Source organism: Pogoniulus pusillus, chromosome 21, assembly GCF_015220805.1.
Source record: "Pogoniulus pusillus isolate bPogPus1 chromosome 21, bPogPus1.pri, whole genome shotgun sequence".
Classification (NCBI taxonomy): Eukaryota; Metazoa; Chordata; class Aves; order Piciformes; family Lybiidae; genus Pogoniulus; species Pogoniulus pusillus.
In genome coordinates, this window is record NC_087284.1 from 5,622,648 (window position 1) to 5,640,527 (window position 17,880).

A 17,880-nucleotide genomic window follows, 5' to 3' on the forward strand; every position below is an offset into this window, starting at 1 on the left:
AGGTAACATTGGAATAGGTTGCCCAGGGAGGTTGTGGCTGTTCCCTCCCTGGAGCTGTGAAAGACCAGGTTGGATGTGGCCTTGAGCAACCTGTTCTAGTGGGAGGTGTCCCTGCCTATGGCAGGGGGTTGGAACTGGCTGAGCTTTGAGCTCCCTTCCAACCTAAACCATTCTGTGATTCTATAGTCCAGAATGAAATGGAACTATATAACAGCATGAAGAGCTTTGTAGAATTATCCACAACATGTTCTTAAAACCATTTTCTAATATTAGAAATTAATTAAAACCACCTTAAAATATATATAGGGGGGGAGAGGGGAGGGAGTGTTATATTCTGTTTTATTATGCCAGGGGAAAATCCTGCATCTTCTATCTCCAGCTTTTCTTTTTCTAATTATAGTGATAATTTCTGTGGGATGTAGAGAATAAAGAGGCCCTTCATCAGCTTCATTGCCCTTCTCTGGACACCTTCCAGCACCTCAACATCTCTCTTGAATTGAGGAGCCCAGAACTGGACACAGCACTCAAGGTGTGGCCTGAGCAGTGCTGAGTATAGGGGCAGAAGAACCTCCCTTGTCCTGCTGGCCACACTGCTCCTGATGCAGGCCAGGATGTCATTGGGCACACTGTTGGCTCATGTTGATCTGGAAACCAGCACCTTCAGGTCCCTCTCTGCCTGGCTGCTCTCAGCCACTCTGTCCCCAGCCTGTAGTGCTGCTTGGGGTTGTTGTGGCCAAAGTGCAGAACCCTGCACTTGGCCTTGTTCAATCTCATCCCATTGGCCTCTGCCCACCCATCCAGCCTGGCCAGGTCCCTCTGCAGGGCTCTCCTACCCTCCAACAGCTCCACAGCTGCTCCCAGCTTGGTAGCATCTGCAAACTCACTGCTGCTGGACTCAATCTTCTGCTCCAGGTCATCAATAAAGATGTCGAACAGGACTGTGCCCAGCACTGATCCTTGGGGTACACCACCAGTGCCAGCTGCCAACTGGATGTGGCACCATTCACCACCACTCTCTGGGCTCTGCCATCCAGCCAGTTCCTGACCCATATCAGAGTGAATCTGTCCAAGCCATGAGCTGCCAGCTGTGCCAGGAGCTTGTTGTGGCAGACAGTGTCAAGGCTTTGCTGCAGCCCAGGTAGACTCCATCCACAGCCTGCCCCACATGCACCAGGCAGGGAACCTGATCATGAAAGGAGCTCAGGTTGGTGAGACAGGACCTGCCCTTCCTAAACCCATGTTGGCTGGGCCTGATCCCTTGCCCATCCTGTAGGTGCTGTGTGATGGCACTCAAGATGACCTGTTCCATGCTCTTGCCTGGCACTGAGGTCAGGCTGAGAGGTCTGGAATTTCCTGGCTCCTCCTTTCCACCCTTCTTGTGGATGGGCACCACATTGCCCAGCACATACATACACACACATATATGTACACTCAGATATGCTGAAAACTTGCTGCTGTTCTCCAGGCTATTTTCACCACAGTCTCTTCATGAACACAAGCATTTGGTTACCTGTCCTGCTTTTGCATTTTCACACACAAACGTTTCATAGTATTTGGCAAATTCTGGTGCGTGGTCATTTATGTCCAAAATCCGGATGAAAACAGGGATCTGGCTGCTTTGTTTAGGGTTATCTGAAACAAAAAGGTTGTCTGTATTACAATACAAAGGTTTAGAGCCTAGGAAAAGACTTTAAATAATCTTACATACATACCTTTGGTTTTATTTCAAAAGACATTAGGAATGTTCATTTCTCTTGATTGTAGCAAACCACAGAATCATAGAATCAGGCAGGGTTGGAAGGGGCCACAAGGAGCATCTAGTTCCAACCCCCCTGCCATGCCCAGGGACACCCTACCCTAGAGCAGGCTGCACACAGCCTCAGCCAGCCTGGCCTTAAACACCTCCAGCCATGGAGCCTCAACCACCTCCCTGGGCAACCCATTCCAGCCTCTCACCACTCTCCTGCTCAACAACTTCCTCCTCACCTCCACTCTGAACCTCCCCACCTCCAGCTTTGCTCCATTCTCCCCAGTCCTGCTGCTCCCTGACAGCCTCAAAAGTCCCTCCCCAGCATGTTGTAGCCCACTTCAGACACTGAAAGGCCACAAGAAGGTCACCTGGGAGCCTCCTCTTCTCCAGCCTGCACAGCCCCAACTCTTTCAGTCTGTGCTCACATGATTCCATGATTCTATGAGTCTGTGCCTCTGTGATTCTATGATTCTATGAGTCTGTGCCTCTGTGATTCTATGATTCTATGATTCTATGATTCTATGAGTCTGTGCCTCTGTGATTCTATGATTCTATGATTCTATGATTCTATGAGTCTGTGCCTCTGTGATTCTATGATTCTATGTTTCTATGATCCTATGATTCTATAAATCTAAGATTCTATGACTCCATGATTCTATGACTCCATGATCCTGTGATTCTATTATTCTGTAATTCCATGATTCCACAGTTCTTCAGCCTGGAGAGGAGAAGGCTTCAAGAAGACCTTATAGTGGTCTTCCAGTATCTAAAGGGGACCTACAGGAAGGCTGGGGAAGGACTCAATAGTCCTGCAATGACAGGACAAGGGGTAATGGGTTTAAATTGGAAGAAGAGAGATTCAAAGTAGGTGTTAGGAAAGGGCTCTTTACAGTGAGGGTGGTGAGACACTGGCACAGGTTGCCCAGGGAGGCTGTGGCTGCTCCCTCCCTGGAGCTGCTCAAGACCAGGATGGATGAGATCTTGAGTGACCTGTCCTAGTGGGAGGTGTCCCTGCCTATGGCAAAGGATTGGAACTGGATGATCCTTGAGGTCCCTTCCAACCTAAACCATTCTATGATTCTATGATCCTGCTATTATCGCTTGGTGCTCAGTTACTTGGTCTCCAATTCAGCAGTCACATGCTGAAAATGGAGACAGTCCTTGACCAAAGAATGAAAAAGCATTTATAAAGAGGAGACATCAGTCTGCCTGAAGAGTCAGATATAATTCCCATCTCCATAATTACCCAACTGCCAGACTGCTAAGTGTGTAGAGTGCTGGGCAATCTATACAGAGAATGAAAGAGAGGAGAAAAGTTGTTCCTTAGAATCAGTGTCTCTGTTTTCCTGTCACCACCTGACTAGAAAGGAAAGGCAGACAAGAGACATCCACATCTAAAAACAGAATCACAGAATTAACCAGGCTGGAAAAGACCTTCAAAAACATCAAAGCCAAACTATCACCTAACACCTTCTAATTAACTAAGCCACGGCACCAAGTGTCTCATCCAGTCTGCTTTTAAGCACCTTCCAGTAGCAGTGACTCCACCACCTCCCCAGGCAGCCCAGTACAATGCCAATCACTCTTGCTGTGAAGAAATTCTTCCTAACATCCAGCCTGAAACTACCCTGGCACAGCTTGAGGCTGTGTCCTCTTCTAACATCCAACAGAGTATTAAAACATCCAAGTGAAGAAAGGGCTGGGGTTTGCCTCAGACACAGAGGTGAAGGAATTTCCCCTAGTCTTGGCTTTGAATGATGCCATTTTCTTAGAGAAATTAAAGCAGTGGAGGCAAAACTTGATTTCTTCCCCTGTTTACACTGACAATGCATCATTTGTCTGTCATGGGCATCATAGAATCATAGAGTCAATCAAGCTGGAAGAGAGCTCCAAGCTCATCCAGTCCAACCTAGCACCCAGCCCTAGACAATCAACTAGACCATGGCACTAAGTGCCCCATCCAGTCTTAGAATCAATCAGGGCTCTTTCATAAGGTGTTTTTCAGGTCTACAAAGGTTAGCTAACAGAGAAGCTCTGCTCTGCCACTCCTGCATCCCAATGGTATGCAATAAAGAGAAGGATTCTGTGTGCAGCTGTTTACTATTGCAGCTGCAGCTCTTGTTAGATAGCTGCTCTTTGTTAGATGTTGTGGTAGTAATTACCCCTTTGCTCTGGTTCCATCCCTTATGCCTTAGCACAGTGATGCTCTGCTCTGTTACTGTTTGTTTTGCTTTAATTCCAATTGTAACAAGCAAATGAGCTTTTGGAGTTTTCTTTTTTCCTGGGGAGGGAACTCTTCCTCTTTAACAAATCATAGAATCATAGGATCAAGCTCCAAGCTCATCCAGTCCAACCTAGCACCCAGCCCTAGCCAGTCAACCAGACCATGGCACTAGGTGCCTCATCCAGGCTTTGCTTCAACACCTCCAGGCACAGTGACTCCACCACCTCCCTGGGCAGCCCATTCCAATGCCAATCACTCTCTCTGCCAACAACTTCCTCCTAACACCCAGCCTAGACCTGCCCTGGCACAACTTGAGACTGTGTCCCCTTGTTCTGTTAGAGAACAATGGAGGTCTCTCCTCAGCCACTGCAACACCCTTGCATGATCTTGGAGATCTCTTCCAACCTGCCTGATTCTATGATTCTATGGTTTACTGGGAATTCTTAGGGCACCAGTTCATTTATCTCATGGTCTGGTTGATTGGCTAGGGCTGGGTGCTAGGTTGGACTGGATGATCTTGGAGGTCTCTTCCAACCTGCTTGATTTTATGATTCTATGATTATTGTCCTGGAATCTTGCAAAGGTAGCAAAGTGGTTCTCACAAGCTTGGGGTAAAGTCAAGAGAGGAGTTGATAGTTTTGTGGAGCCTGGGAATTCCAAGTCACATTTTCATGACTGGCCAGAGACAATCCTATCATAAAGAGTATCAAAGTATCACAGTATCACAGTATCACAGTATCACCAAGGTTGGAAGAGACCTCACAGATCATCAAGTCCAACCCTTTACCACAGAGCTACATTTTAGCTGGAGACTTAAAGGAACTCTGATAATACCTGGAGGGAAATAAACCAAAACTTGGACAAAAATTAATGAAACAAAATAAATCACTGTGGGTTTTTCTCAGTTCCAAAGTTCTTCAGGCATAAATAAGAGCCAACTTACTGATTTCAGTTGCTATGACAGTGATGTTGTGCCAGGGAGTTTCTTCCCGGTCAAGTGGCTTGGAGATGAATAAAGATCCATTTCCTGAGTAGATGTTGAATATTCTGTCAAGGTCAGTGTGTCGATCCACAGAGTATCTGTCAAGACACAGCACAACTCAGCACTCCTGTTACAGTCTCTAGCTTAGCTCAGCCCTAAAAGCTTCCTCATTTTAACTCTGGTTATCACAAGTGTTGTCTTTAGAATGAACCTAAACCGTCCTGTAGCTGCCTGAGGAGTGTTGAGTGCTACACTATTAGGTTTGGCTGAGCTGCAGTTACTCCTCCCCAGAGCATCTTTCTTTGCTGGGTGATGAGAACACAGCAGTGTCTTGGCTACTGCTGAGCTGAGCAGCAGGGCTGTACTTTTCCAACATTTCCCTCCCCCAAGAATAGGCTGAGAGGTGGGAAAGACCTTGGGAGTGGACACAGCCAGGCCAGCTGGGCTAAACTGACCACACCATGTCAGCTCAGACCTATAAGCTCAGTGAAAGAGGGAAGTGGGGGGACATTCAGAATCACAAGATGTTAGGGGTTGGAAGGGACCTCCAGAAATCTCCCAGTCCAACCTGTCCTGCCACTAGCACAGGTCACACAGGAACACATCCAGACAGGGCTGGGAAGGCTTCAAAGAAAGAGACTCCACAACCTCTCTGGGCAGCCTGTGCCAGGGGTTTGTGGCACTTACAGTCAAGAAGCTCTTCCTCATGTTGAGGTGAAACTTCCTGTGCTGCAGTTTCCATCCCTTGCCCCTTGTCCCGTGGCAGGTCACAAGTGAGCAGAGGCTGTCCCTGTCTCTTCCTGCCTGCTCCCCAGCGCTCAGCCATTGACAGACATTGCTCAGATCCCCTTCAGCCTTCTCCTCTGCAGACTAAGCAGCCCCAGGGCTCTCAGCCTCTGTTCATCAGGCAGTGCTTCAGTCCCTGCAGCAACTTTTTGGCCCTCCCTTGTACTCTCTCCAGCAGATCCCTGTCCTTCCTGAAATGTGAAGCCCAGAACTGGATGCAATACTCCAGGTGGAGCCTCAGCAGGGCATTCATTGTTGTGACATCCTCTTCATCATCAATGAGTTAAGCTATAGAAAAGGGTAGACAATGTTATGTTAATTCTATGATTCTATGTCTAGGAGACTATGAAAGCACAGAAGGCTGAGTGCTGGCAGCCCAGAAGGCTGATGGCAGCCTGGGCTGCATCCAAAGCAGTGCTGCCAGGAAATCCAGAAAGGTGATTCAAAGAATCATAGAATCATAGAATCAAGCAGGTTGGAAGAGAGCTCCAAGCTCATCCATTCCAATCTAGCACCCAGCCCTGTCCAGTCATAGAGTTAAAGAGGTTGGAAGACAGCTCCAAGCTCATCCAGTCCAATTTAGCACCCAGACCTGTGCAATCATAGAATCAAGCAGGTTGGAAGAGACCTCCAAGCTCATCCAGTCTAACCTAGTACCCAGCTCTGTCCAGTCAACTAGACCATGGCACTAAGTGCCTCATCAAGAGAGATGTTGAGGTGCTGGAAGGTGTCCAGAGAAGGGCAACAGAGCTGGTGAGTGGCCTGGAACACAAACCCTATGGGGAGAGGCTGAGGGAGCTGGGGGTGTGCAGCCTGGAGAAGAAGAGGCTCAGGGCTGACCTCATTGCTGTCTACAACTCCCTGAAGGGAGGCTGTAGCCAGGTGGGGTTGGTCTCTTCTGCCAGGCAACCACCAATAGAACAAGGGGACACAGTCTCAAGTTGTGCTGGGGGAGGTCTAGGCTGGATGCTATGAGGAAATTCCTGGCAGAGAGAGTGACTGGCATTGGAATGGGCTGCCCAGGGAGGTGGTGGAGTCACCATCTCTGGGGGTGTTCAAGCAAAGCCTGGATGAGGCACTTAGTGCCATGGTCTGGTTGTTTGTCTAGGGCTGGGTGCTAGGTTGGACTGGCTGAGCTTGGAGCTCTCTTCCAACCTGCTTGATTCTATTCTATTCTATCCAGAGAAAAGGCTATTCCTTTGATAGGAAATAGAACAATTATCCCAGATCTTAAATGCCCTCTCTCCTATGTCCTTTATTTCTTGACTCCTGTAGATACTTTTCTGCTTGCCCTTTGGGTTTAATCATTCCACTGACCCCCTCTGCATTCATTCTTTGTGCATGAGACTTGAGCCAGATCTAAGATCTTTTATGTTGTACAATGACTTACTTTATTGGGTTGTTTGCTCTATCCGGATCCTGGGCTACAACGTGCCCAATAATGCTTCCTTCCTTGGCATCCTCATCTACCTCCATTAAGTACCATGGTCTGCTGAAGACTGGAGGTTCATCTGTGTCTTCCACAGAAATTTTGACCAAAGCTGTGTCTTTGAATGGCCCCAGTTGAAGGAAACGAGGATCAGGATGAGTGTTGGTTGCTTCCACTTTTAAGGTGTATAGCATATTGTTTTCAAAATCCAGGTGCTGAGAAGCAAAGAGAAATAACAAAACCATCATCATCATCATTGAATCATAGAATCAGTCAGGGTTGGAAGGGACCACAAGGATCACCCAGTTCCAACCCTCCCTGCCATGCCCAGGGACACCTTACCCTAGAGCAGGCTGCACACAGCCTCAGCCAGCCTGGCCTTAAACACCTCCAGGGAATCATAGAATTATAGAATCAGTTAGGGTTGGAAGGGACCACAAGGAGCAGCCAGTTCCAACCTAGCACCCAGCCACGTCCAATCAACCAGACCATGGCACTAAGTGCCTCAGCCAGGCTTTGCTTCAACACCTCCAGGGATGGGGACTCCACCACCTCCCTGGGCAGCCCATTCCAATGCCAATCACTCTCTCTGACAACAACTTCCTCCTAACATCCAGCCTAGACCTCCCCTGGCACACCTTGAGACTGTGTCCCCTTGTTCTGGTGCTGGTTGCCTGGCAGAAGAGACCAACCCCACCTGGCTACAGCCTCCCTTCGGGGAGTTGCAGACAGTAATGAGCTCTGCCCTGAGCCTCCTCTTCTGCAGGCTGCACACCCCCAGCTCCCTCAGCCTCTCCTCACAGGGCTGTGCTCCAGGCCCCTCACCAGCTTTGTTGCCCTTCTCTGGACACCTGATATCTCAACAACAAATCTTGGCACTTTGGACCTCCATTGACAGAGTATGCAACAAGATGAATTTCACTGAGGTTGAATTTAAATCAAGATCATTAAATTATAGAATCAACCAAGTTGGAAGAGACATCCAAGATCATCCAGTCCAACCTATCCCTTTATTTCCTTGTCTATGGTGGCAATGTCTGCCTTAAGCTGTCTCTTCTGCAGACTAAAAAACCTCATCCCTCTCATGCAGTCTCAAGCTGTGCCAGGGGAGGTCTAGGCTGGATGTTAGGAGAAAGTTGTTGGCAGAGAGAGTGATTGGCATTGGAATGGGCTGCCCAGGGAGGTGGTGGAGTCGCTGTCCCTGGAGGTGTTGAAGCAAAGCCTGGCTGAGGCACTTAGTGCCATGGTCTGGTTGCTTGGCCAGGGCTGGGTGCTAGGTTGGACTGGCTGAGCTTGGAGGTGTCTTCCAACCTGCTTGTTTCTATGATTCTATGATTCTCCTCCCCTGGCAGGGCTGCCAGGCCTCTGAGCAATCTCCTGACTCTTCTCTGGACACTCTCCAGCCTGTCCACATCTTTCTGGGGGGACCAAAACCACAGACAGAGCTCCAGGTCTGGTCCAATAGACAGGTTTGAGGTACTGGACAGGTGTGACTGTTGGACACTTTAGCTTCAGAGATGCCAATTCATCAAACTTCAGGTGAGCCTCCAGACCTATTGCAGCATTCAGCTGACAAAACCCCCTGCGAATTGAACCCCTTCAGGTTTCCACAGCCCTAATTTGAAAGGCCTGGGTGTGAGAGTGTAGATATTGAAGAGACAACAGAGGCTGAAATATTGCTTTATGTGAAGTGACATGGCAGCAAATTTCCCTGGAGACCCGAGAACAACAGACAGCTGCTGAAGAAAGAGAAGAACAAAACCAATACAACAACTCTTTGGCAGCCTGACCCCTTCTGAGATTTACCCATCCTTCCTCTGCAGAAAATAATCACAGCACCTGGAGAGCTGAGGATATATAAAAGAAAGGGAGCAAGAAATGAACCTTTTTGACAGTTATAATCCCTTCCTGCGTGTCCTTGTCGGTGATGATATCAAACATGTCTGATCCATCCCCGCTGGAGATGCTGTACTCAGTCTCTGCATTTTCACCCAGGTCGGGGTCATTGGCTTTAATTCTGCCAAGAGGAGTGCCAGGTTGTGCAGACTCAGGAGAGCTGAACTGGTAGGTACCTGGGGAGGGAGGGGAAAAAAGCAATAAGAAGCATTTGGTTTGATTTGGGGAAGCTTTTGTTCTTCCTAACATCTAATTTCAGTCTCTCCTCTGCCACTTTAAACCCATTCCTCCTCATCCTCTCATTACAAGACCTTCCCAGTAGTCCTTCCCCAGTCCTCTTGTAGCCCCCTTCAGACCCTGGAAGGCCACTCCAAGGTCTCCTGGAAGCCTTCTCTTCTCCAGGCTGAAGAGCCCCAACTCTCTCAGCCTGTCCTCATAGCAGAACTGCTCCAACCCTCTGATCACCAAGCCAAACCAATATCCCTACTCTACAAGGTGCACCCTAAACCATACCCCCAAGCACCACTTCCAAATGACTTTTCAACACATCCAGTGTTGCCTACTCCACCACCTCCATGGGCAGCTCATTCCAATGCCTGAACACTCTTACTGGGAGTATTTTCTTTTCCCTAATATCCAATCTAAACCTCCCCAGTGGCATCTTGAGACTATTCCCTCTTGTTCTATCACTATTTACCCGTGAGAAGAGATCAGCCCTAACCTCTCCACAACTTTAAGTCATTGTAGTGAGTCTCCCCTCAGCCTCCTCTCTTTCACACTAAACCACCCCCATCCTCTCCACAACTTTAAGTTGTTGTAGTGAGTCTCCCCTCAGCCTCCTCTCTTTCACACTAAACCACCCCCAACCTCTCCACAACTTTAAGTCATTGTAGTGAGTCTCCCCTCAGCCTCCTCTCTTTCACACTAAACCACCCCCAACCTCTCCACAACTTTAAGTCATTGTAGTGAGTCTCCCCTCAGCCTCCTCTCTTTCACACTAAACCACCCCCAACCTCTCCACAACTTTAAGTCATTGCAGTGAGTCTCCCCTCAGCCTCCTCTCTTTCACACTAAACCACCCCCAACCTCTCCACAACTTTAAGTTGTTGTAGTGAGTCTCCCCTCAGCCTCCTCTCTTTCACACTAAACCACCCCCAACCTCTCCACAGCTTTAAGTTGTTGTAGTGAGTCTCCCCTCAGCCTTCTCTCTTTCACACTAAACCATCCCCAGCTCCCTCAGTCACTCATAAGATTTATTCTCCAGGCCCTTCCCCAGCTTTGCTGCCCTCTTCTGCACAATCTTTATTTGAAGGCTTCCAGTAGGAATCTGTAGAAACCCTTCTGAGTTGCAGTGAGGTGCAGTCAGTCATCTTTCTTGCAAGCAGCCAAATTCAAGTACCTGTCCTTTGCTTGCTTTTAAGGCACTTAAAAGGTCCTCAAAGTGCTTTTCAGGTGAAGGCAATATGCAAAACCTCTGAGTGCTGAATGAGCTTCCACCCTTATTTGTACCCAGCACAAAAGAGCCATTGCAAATGGCTTATATTATGCAGAGACCTGCAACATAATGAGAGCTAAAGCTTGATGTTAAATTGTATTTGCTGCTACAGATTCAAGGGTGGAAGTGAAAACTCAGCAGCAGACTGTTTGGCTGCAATCCACACAGACTAAAAGACATATTATTGCCTGTCAGTTGTTAGGTCTGGGCTGTCCCTTCAGCCAGGCTGAAAGTGGGTGGAAAGTTTCAATTCCTGGCAGCTAAGCCACAAGTTTGAAGGCTTGTTCATATCCAAAGGTTTGGAAAGAGAGCCAGAAGCACTGTAAGAACAGATTCAATCATGCTCCTCCTGCCTTCTTCCAGAAGAAATGCTCCCTTGAGTGCTTTTGCATCTGAAAACCTTCCTCATTTGTGTGGTGCTGTACCAAGTGCTACACATTTTGGGTTTTGTTGTTGGCATGAGAGATGGATAACTTAATTTGAAGTACAACTGAGCTCAGAACATGCCAGGTTTTCATAATGGTGTCATTTCCATTCAATTTAAGCATGTCTATGTCTCTTAACTGCCCATGATGCCTTTCAGGAAACAAAAGAGAGAATCTGTTCCTTAATGCAGTCTGAACAAGCAGCACTTCGCAGGGCACTTTGCCTTTTGCCTTTCTTCTGTCTGCTTCTCATAAGTGATTGTGGAAGGAGAGGATTTCCAGGACCAGATGGTTCTTTGAAGGTATGTCTCTCTTCAGAACTATCTAGGAAGAAATCAAAGCCCCTCCCCCCCAGATCTTTCTCTCTGCTTGATTTTCTAGGAGGTGCTGAAAGCCACCTTGCTGAGGTGGAAGAAAAGGAGAGGGAAGGGTCACAGACTCACAGAATGTCAGGGGCTGGAAGAGACCTCCAAAGCTCATTCACTCCAAGCCCCCTGCCAGAGCAGGAGCACCTAGAGAAGATCACACAGCAACACATGCAGGCAGGGTTTGAATATCTCCAGATTGGGAGACTCCACAACGCCCCTGGGCAGCCTCTTCCAGTGCTCTGTCACCCTCACAGGGAAAAAAAATCCTTCTCATGTTTAAATGGAACTTCCTATGCCTCAGCTTCCACCATTGTCCCCTGTCCTGGCATTGGGCAACACTCAGCAAAGCCTGGCTCAGCCTCCTGCCACTCACCCTGCACATCTTTATCACCATTGCTGAGGTCACCTTTCAGTCTCTTCTTCTCCAAGCAGCACAGCCTCAGCTCCCTCAGGCTCTCCTCCTAACAAGGATGTTCCATTCCCTTCAGCATCTTTGTGGCTCTGTGCTGGACTCTCTCAAGCACAAAGATGCTGAAGGGAATGGCTGGATGAGGCTCTCACCAGCCTGATCTAGGGTAGGGTGTCCCAGCCCATGGCAGATCCTTGATGATCCTTGTGGTCCCCTTCAGTCCCGACCAATTCTATGCAGCCTGTTTCAGGCTGCCCTGTTTACCCCATTCTGTGTGCACTTTTTGCCATGGTACTGAAGCACTTCTCAAGTTTCTTTAGGTCTAGGAGAGTGTTTGCTCAAGCAGCACTGTTTGTGCAGTCCTTGGTGAGTTTGTAAAGAGACCCAGCCAGCTCCCTAATCAGTGCCAACAGGCAGCTCAGCTTTCGTAACCTGGACAGTCTTCTGTCAGGGGCTGATCTGAAGCTGTAAAAGCCTATCCAGTATCTGAAAGGGGCTTACAGGTGGGCTGGGGAGGGGCTACTGACAAGGTCTTGCAGTGACAGGATGAGAAGTGATGGGTTTAAAGTGGCAGAGGGAAGATATAGACTAGATGTTAAGAAAGGGTTCCTTACAGTGAGGATGGCAAAACGCTGGCACAGGTTTCCCAAAGAGGCTGTGGATACTCCCTCCCTGGAGGTGTTGAAGGCCAGGTTGGATGAAGCCTTGAATGGGAGTTCTAGTGGGAGGTGCCCCTGTCTATGGCAGTGGGTTGGAACTGGCTGAGCTTTGAGCTCCCTTCCAACCTAAACCATTCTCTGATTTGATCAAACATTAGATATTGATTGTAAGGATTTGGGGTTGGATTTAAACCTGGCCTGGAATGAAAGAATCTGGGCTAGGATGCTGTGAAACTTTCTGAACTCTGCAGCCTTCTGCTGTTATTCTACAGAGATGATTCAACAAACTTTGGTGTTGCAAACTAGTCTGGATTATAAACAAGCATTAAGAGCTAAACACAGACTACAAATGCCCAAACCAAATGCTTAGGCTTCCAGCAGATCAAACCTCCTGACCTGCTCTACCTATGCAAGGCACTATGTTAGAAGATTTGCTGACCTATTTACCTGTCTGACATGAGGAAATAAAGGGGCTGCATCAAAAGCAGCATTACCAGCAGAGCCAGAGAGGGGATGCTGCCACTTTACTCTGCTCTGAGGATACCTCCCCTGGAGTACTGTGTCCAGCTTTGGAGCCCTCAATACAGGAAAGACATAGACCTGGTGGAGCATGTTCAGAGGAGGGCCATGAAAATGATCAGGGGGTTGGAGTCCCTCTGCTATGAGAACAGGCTGAGGGAGCTGGGGTTTTTCAGCATGGAGAAGTGGAGGCTTCAGGGAGACTTAATAGCAGCCTGCCAGTACCTGAAGAGGTTACAAGAAGGCTGCTGAGAGACTGTTTGCAAAGGCCTACAGGGACAGGCCATGGGCAACAGCTTCAAACTAGAACAGAGCAGACTGAGATTGGATGTGAGGAACAAATTGTGGCCCATGAGGATTGTGGAACAATAGAACAGGTTGTCCAGAGAGGTGATTGAAGCCCCATCCCTGGAGATATTCAAGGTGAGGCTGGACAGGGCTGTGGGCAACCTGATCTAATTGAGAATGTCCTCACTGACTGAAGGGGATGTTGGACTGGATGAGCTTTGGAGGTTCACTCCAGCCCAAACCATTCTATGATTCTATGATTCTATGACTCCGTGATTCCACAACCCTGTGATTCTCTGACTCTGTGATTCTCTGACTCTGTGATTCTATGATTCTGTGATTCTATGGTTCTCTGACTCCGTGATTCTGTGATTCTATGATTCTGTGATTTTATGAGTCTATGATTCTATAGTTCTGTGATTCTATGTCTCTATGATTCTTTGTTTCTATGATTCTGTAATTCCATGATTCTATGATTCCATGATCCCATATAGAGCCTCTCCCAAACACAGACTCTTTTATTTGCTAATTAAATTCCCCTCAAGGCTTTTCACTCCCTGCAGTAAGCCTAAGATTTCCTTACAGCCCAAATTCCTGTAAGCAGAGTGAGAATGGGAAGTAAATTTACCATCCCAATAAATACTTTGGAATTGAATACATGGAAGCAGTGATTCTCATTTGCCTCAGTATGGCTGCAGCATAAACAAACACAGCAGTGGGCCAATGTTTATGCTATGAGAAAGAAAAGGAGAAATAGAGATCCCAGATGGTGACAGCAAAAGAGCTGATTTGAGAGAGGCTCTTTGGAAACACAGAGGAGAGTTAGAGGCTCCATACTCTGGGGGAAGCGAGGCGGATTGTCGTTGACATCAGTCAGTGTGATGTTCACAGTGGTGGTCCCCGACAGGCCACCCATCTGTCCTCCCATGTCTTTGGCCTGGATGACCACTTGGTATTGTTCTCTGTTTTCTCTGCTCATATCTGGCAAAGCAGTCCTGATTATGCCTTGGAGAAAAGAGAAGGAAACAAAACAAAACAGAAACAAAAGGAGAGAGAGTGAGGTGAAGGAAAGGAAGCAGCACTCTCTTGAATCTCAGAGTCTTTAAATGGATTTCTGGGAGATAAACTGTGCAGGTGCTGGGGGAGGTCTAGGCTGGGTGTTAGGAGGAAGTTGTTGGCAGAGAGAGTGGTTGGCATTGGAATGGGCTGCCCAGGGAGGTGATGGAGTCACTGTGCTGGGAGGTGTTGAAGCAAAGCCTGGATGAGGCACTTAGTGCCATGAGTCTGGTTGACTGGCCAGGGCTGGGTGCTAGGTTGGACTGGATGAGCTTGGAGGTCTCTTCCAACCTGGTTGATTCTGTGATTCTATGTCCCAGGAAGTGTCCAAGCAAAGCCTGGATGAGGCACTTAGTGCCATGGTCTGGTTGATTGGCCAGGGCTGGGTGCTAGGTTGGACTGGCTGAGCTTGGAGCTCTCTTCCAACCTGCTTGATTCTATGATTCTGTAAGTCCCAGGTCCCTCAGCTTCTCCTCATCAGGCAGTGCTCCAGTCCCCTAATCATCCTTGTAGCCCTCTGCTGAACCCTCTCCAGTAGATCCCTGTCCCACCTGAACTGGAGAGCCCTGAACTGGATGCAGTACTCCAGGTGGGGTCTCAGCAGAGCAGAGCAGAGCAGAGCAGAGCAGAGCAGAGCAGAGCATAGGGGGAGAGTCAACTCCCTCCACCTGCTGGCCACACTTCTGCTGCTGCAGCCCAGGCTCTGCTTGGCTTTCTGGGCTGCAAGTGCACACTGCTGGCTCCTGTTGAGCTTCTCCTCCAGCAGCATCCCCAAGTCCCTCTCCTCAGTTACCTTTGTTGGATTACTGAACTATATTGTCCAAATCCTATAAGCAGTTACAATTTGAATGTCTTTTAAAATCTCCAGCCCTGGTGAGGTTTGGATATTACAGCATAAGGCTGAACCCTAGAGTGCTTTGGCCACATTCATTGAATTGTAATAGATCATAGATTTTAATGACCAGTGATGACCTCTCCAAGTCAGGTAGGGCCCTGGGCAATAAAAATATTGGACAGGACTGTAAAATTAGGATCTGAAAATTTTCTTTGGGTGTTCAATTTCCCAAAAAAGGGTCATAAATGTAATTTTAACAGCTCAGGCACTTGTACAGCACAATAAATGTCATAAATGTAATTTAAATGTCTCAGGCAGTTGGAGAGCACAATAAAAAAATGAGGGACTAAAGGTGAATGAATAAACCACATAGACTGAGGAGAGAAAAGCATCAGTCTTCCTGGGCTCCTACTGTTAAGTTGGAAGTGACCTCAAAGATCATCTAGTCCAAACCCTCTGTCATAGGCAGGGACACCTCCCACTAGAACAGGTCACTCAAGGGCTCTCAACCTGGTCTTGAGCACCTCCAGGTTGGAAGGGTATACTAGTTTGAAGCTAGCTGGAATCTTTTGGTGAGGAGAATTAGATTACAGGCTGTGAAAGGGAAACAAGGGTGATGTCTACTTCCCTCACAGGCTTGCTGAGAGGTATAAGAAAAGGAATCCAAACATAGATAGGGCACTTTTTCTGGGGAGCTCTGGGCTGCATCTCTCTCTCTAGCCTCTCTGTTGTCTCTCTGATCAATCCACTTTGCTTCCTAACCCCCTGCCCAAACCTCCATTCTTCCTTGGGACTGAGTAAGGTTGAGAGAGGTGGGAGAAGGTGGAAGGGTGGTTGGGAGCCCCTCCTGGGGACTCAGGTTTCTGGGAGGGCTGTTGTGTTTCTGTATTACCTTTTACCTTGTCTATCTCTGTCTATAACTGTATCTACTGTAAATATCTGCTTGTATATTGTGCTAGCTGTAAATATAAGCTTCATGCAGTTCCCAGAGCTGGCTGAGTCTAGTCTGGGTGATTTCCAAAGTGTGTGTGTGGGGGGGGGGGGGTCAGGGAACACTCAAACCATCACAAAAGGTCCCAAAGAGATCATCGAGTCCAACCCCCCCAGTCAGTAAGTTCTTGCCCTGATTCCCTTCTCATGTCTGGTAAAGACATTTTGAGAAGGAGCTTGGAGAAAAGGAAAAAATGGAGAGAGATGAGAGGAGTGGTAAAGGGTTGGACTTGATGATCTATGAGGTCTCTTCCAACCTTGGTGATACTGTGATACTGTGAGTGTGTGTAAATGAAAACCTTTAGAATGGCTTAGGTTGGAAAGGACCTCAAAGCTCACCCAGCTCCAACCCCCTTGCCACAGGCAGGGACACCTCCCACTAGAACAGGTCTCTCAAGGTCTCATCTGACTTGGTCTTGAACAGCTCCAAGGAGGATGTGGATGACAGAATCACAGAATTAACCAGTTTGGAAAAGACCTTCAAGATCATCCAGTCCAACCTATCACCTAACACCTTCTAATTAATTAAACCATGGCATTAAGTGCCTCATGCGACCTCCTTTTAAACACCTCCAGGGATGGAAATTCCACCACCTCCCCAGGCAGCCCATTCCAATGCTAATCACTCTTGCTGTGAAGAACAACTTCTTAATATCCAGCCTGAACCTGCCCTGGCACAGCTTGAGGCAGTGTCCTCATGTTCTGTCCTGGGAGAAGAGCCCAACCCCACCTGGCTACAACCTCCTTTCAGGTAGTTGTAGACAGCAATGAGGTGTGCCCTGAGCCTCCTCTTCTCCAGGCTGAACACCACCAGAATAGAATATTAGATTGAAGAATGTTCTAAGACCCCTTCTAAACTCCTGACCTTTACAGTCCTCTTCCAGAGGTGTTTTCAGGCCAAGCAAAGCAGTTCTGTAATATTAATTCAAAGGGAAAAAGGCACATTTTGGCTGTGATTGTGACTGTGATTCCAGTTCCCATCAAGAAAAGTTTGTTCCAGTGTTTAAATGCAAATATACAGCCCCTTGACCCCTCCATCCTCTCCCTATCATTGCAAAGTGTAAGACTGGATGGATTGCTAACCTGTTTCTGGATCCACTGAGAAGTATGGCTGTCCCTGGAGGATGCTGTACACCACTTTGGCACTGTTCCCATAGTTGGCATCATCAGCATCTGTGGCTGTCACTCGAAGAACAGATGTACCTAGATGGGTACCAACCAAGGCATCTAGTCAGATTTTACCTCATTCTGGTAAACCACAGGCAGCTGGTTCAGTATCCAGTAAAAAAAACAAAAGCTCAAACAGCATCTGGTGGAGAAATGCAGAGTTAGACCACCCAAGGAGATGATAAAGTCTCTTCTTCCTCCTGGCTGAAACAAAAATCACTTATTACTTCAGGCTCTTGCTTCATTTAACCTTGAGGAGGGATTGACACACCTTTGAAACTCAACACAAACCTGAGGGCCAGCAAGCAGAGTTAAAGGTTGTTGCCTTGGACAGCTGGCTGAAGATGAGGCAGCAGTGTGCCCAGGTAGCCAACAGCATCCTGGCCTGTATCAGCAATGGTGTGAGCAGCAGGAGTAGGGAGGTGATCATGCTCCTGAGCTCAGCACTGGTGAGACCACACCTCGAGTACTGTATCCAGTTTGGTCACCACAGTACAGGAGGGACATTGAGGTGCTGGAGCAGTGCAGACAAGGGCAATGAGGCTGGGGAGAGGTCTGGCAAACAGGAGCTATGAGGAGCAGCTGAGGGAGCTGGGGGTGTT

The 17,880-nt window shown here is 48.0% G+C and overlaps 1 protein-coding gene across 1 annotated transcript in view; it reads right to left on the minus strand.

Annotated features, from left to right (window-relative positions):
* CDH9 (cadherin 9) overlaps positions 1 to 17,880 on the minus strand; it is a 123,386-nt gene that overhangs the window by 13,821 nt on the left and 91,685 nt on the right. The window contains exons 4-9 of the mRNA XM_064160826.1: positions 17,195 to 17,314; positions 14,068 to 14,235; positions 9,056 to 9,243; positions 7,133 to 7,386; positions 4,918 to 5,054; positions 1,511 to 1,632 (exon numbers count right to left, since the gene is read on the minus strand). Coding sequence (XP_064016896.1) covers positions 1,511 to 1,632; positions 4,918 to 5,054; positions 7,133 to 7,386; positions 9,056 to 9,243; positions 14,068 to 14,235; positions 17,195 to 17,314 — 989 coding nt within the window. The remainder of the gene's footprint in view (positions 1 to 1,510; positions 1,633 to 4,917; positions 5,055 to 7,132; positions 7,387 to 9,055; positions 9,244 to 14,067; positions 14,236 to 17,194; positions 17,315 to 17,880) is intronic.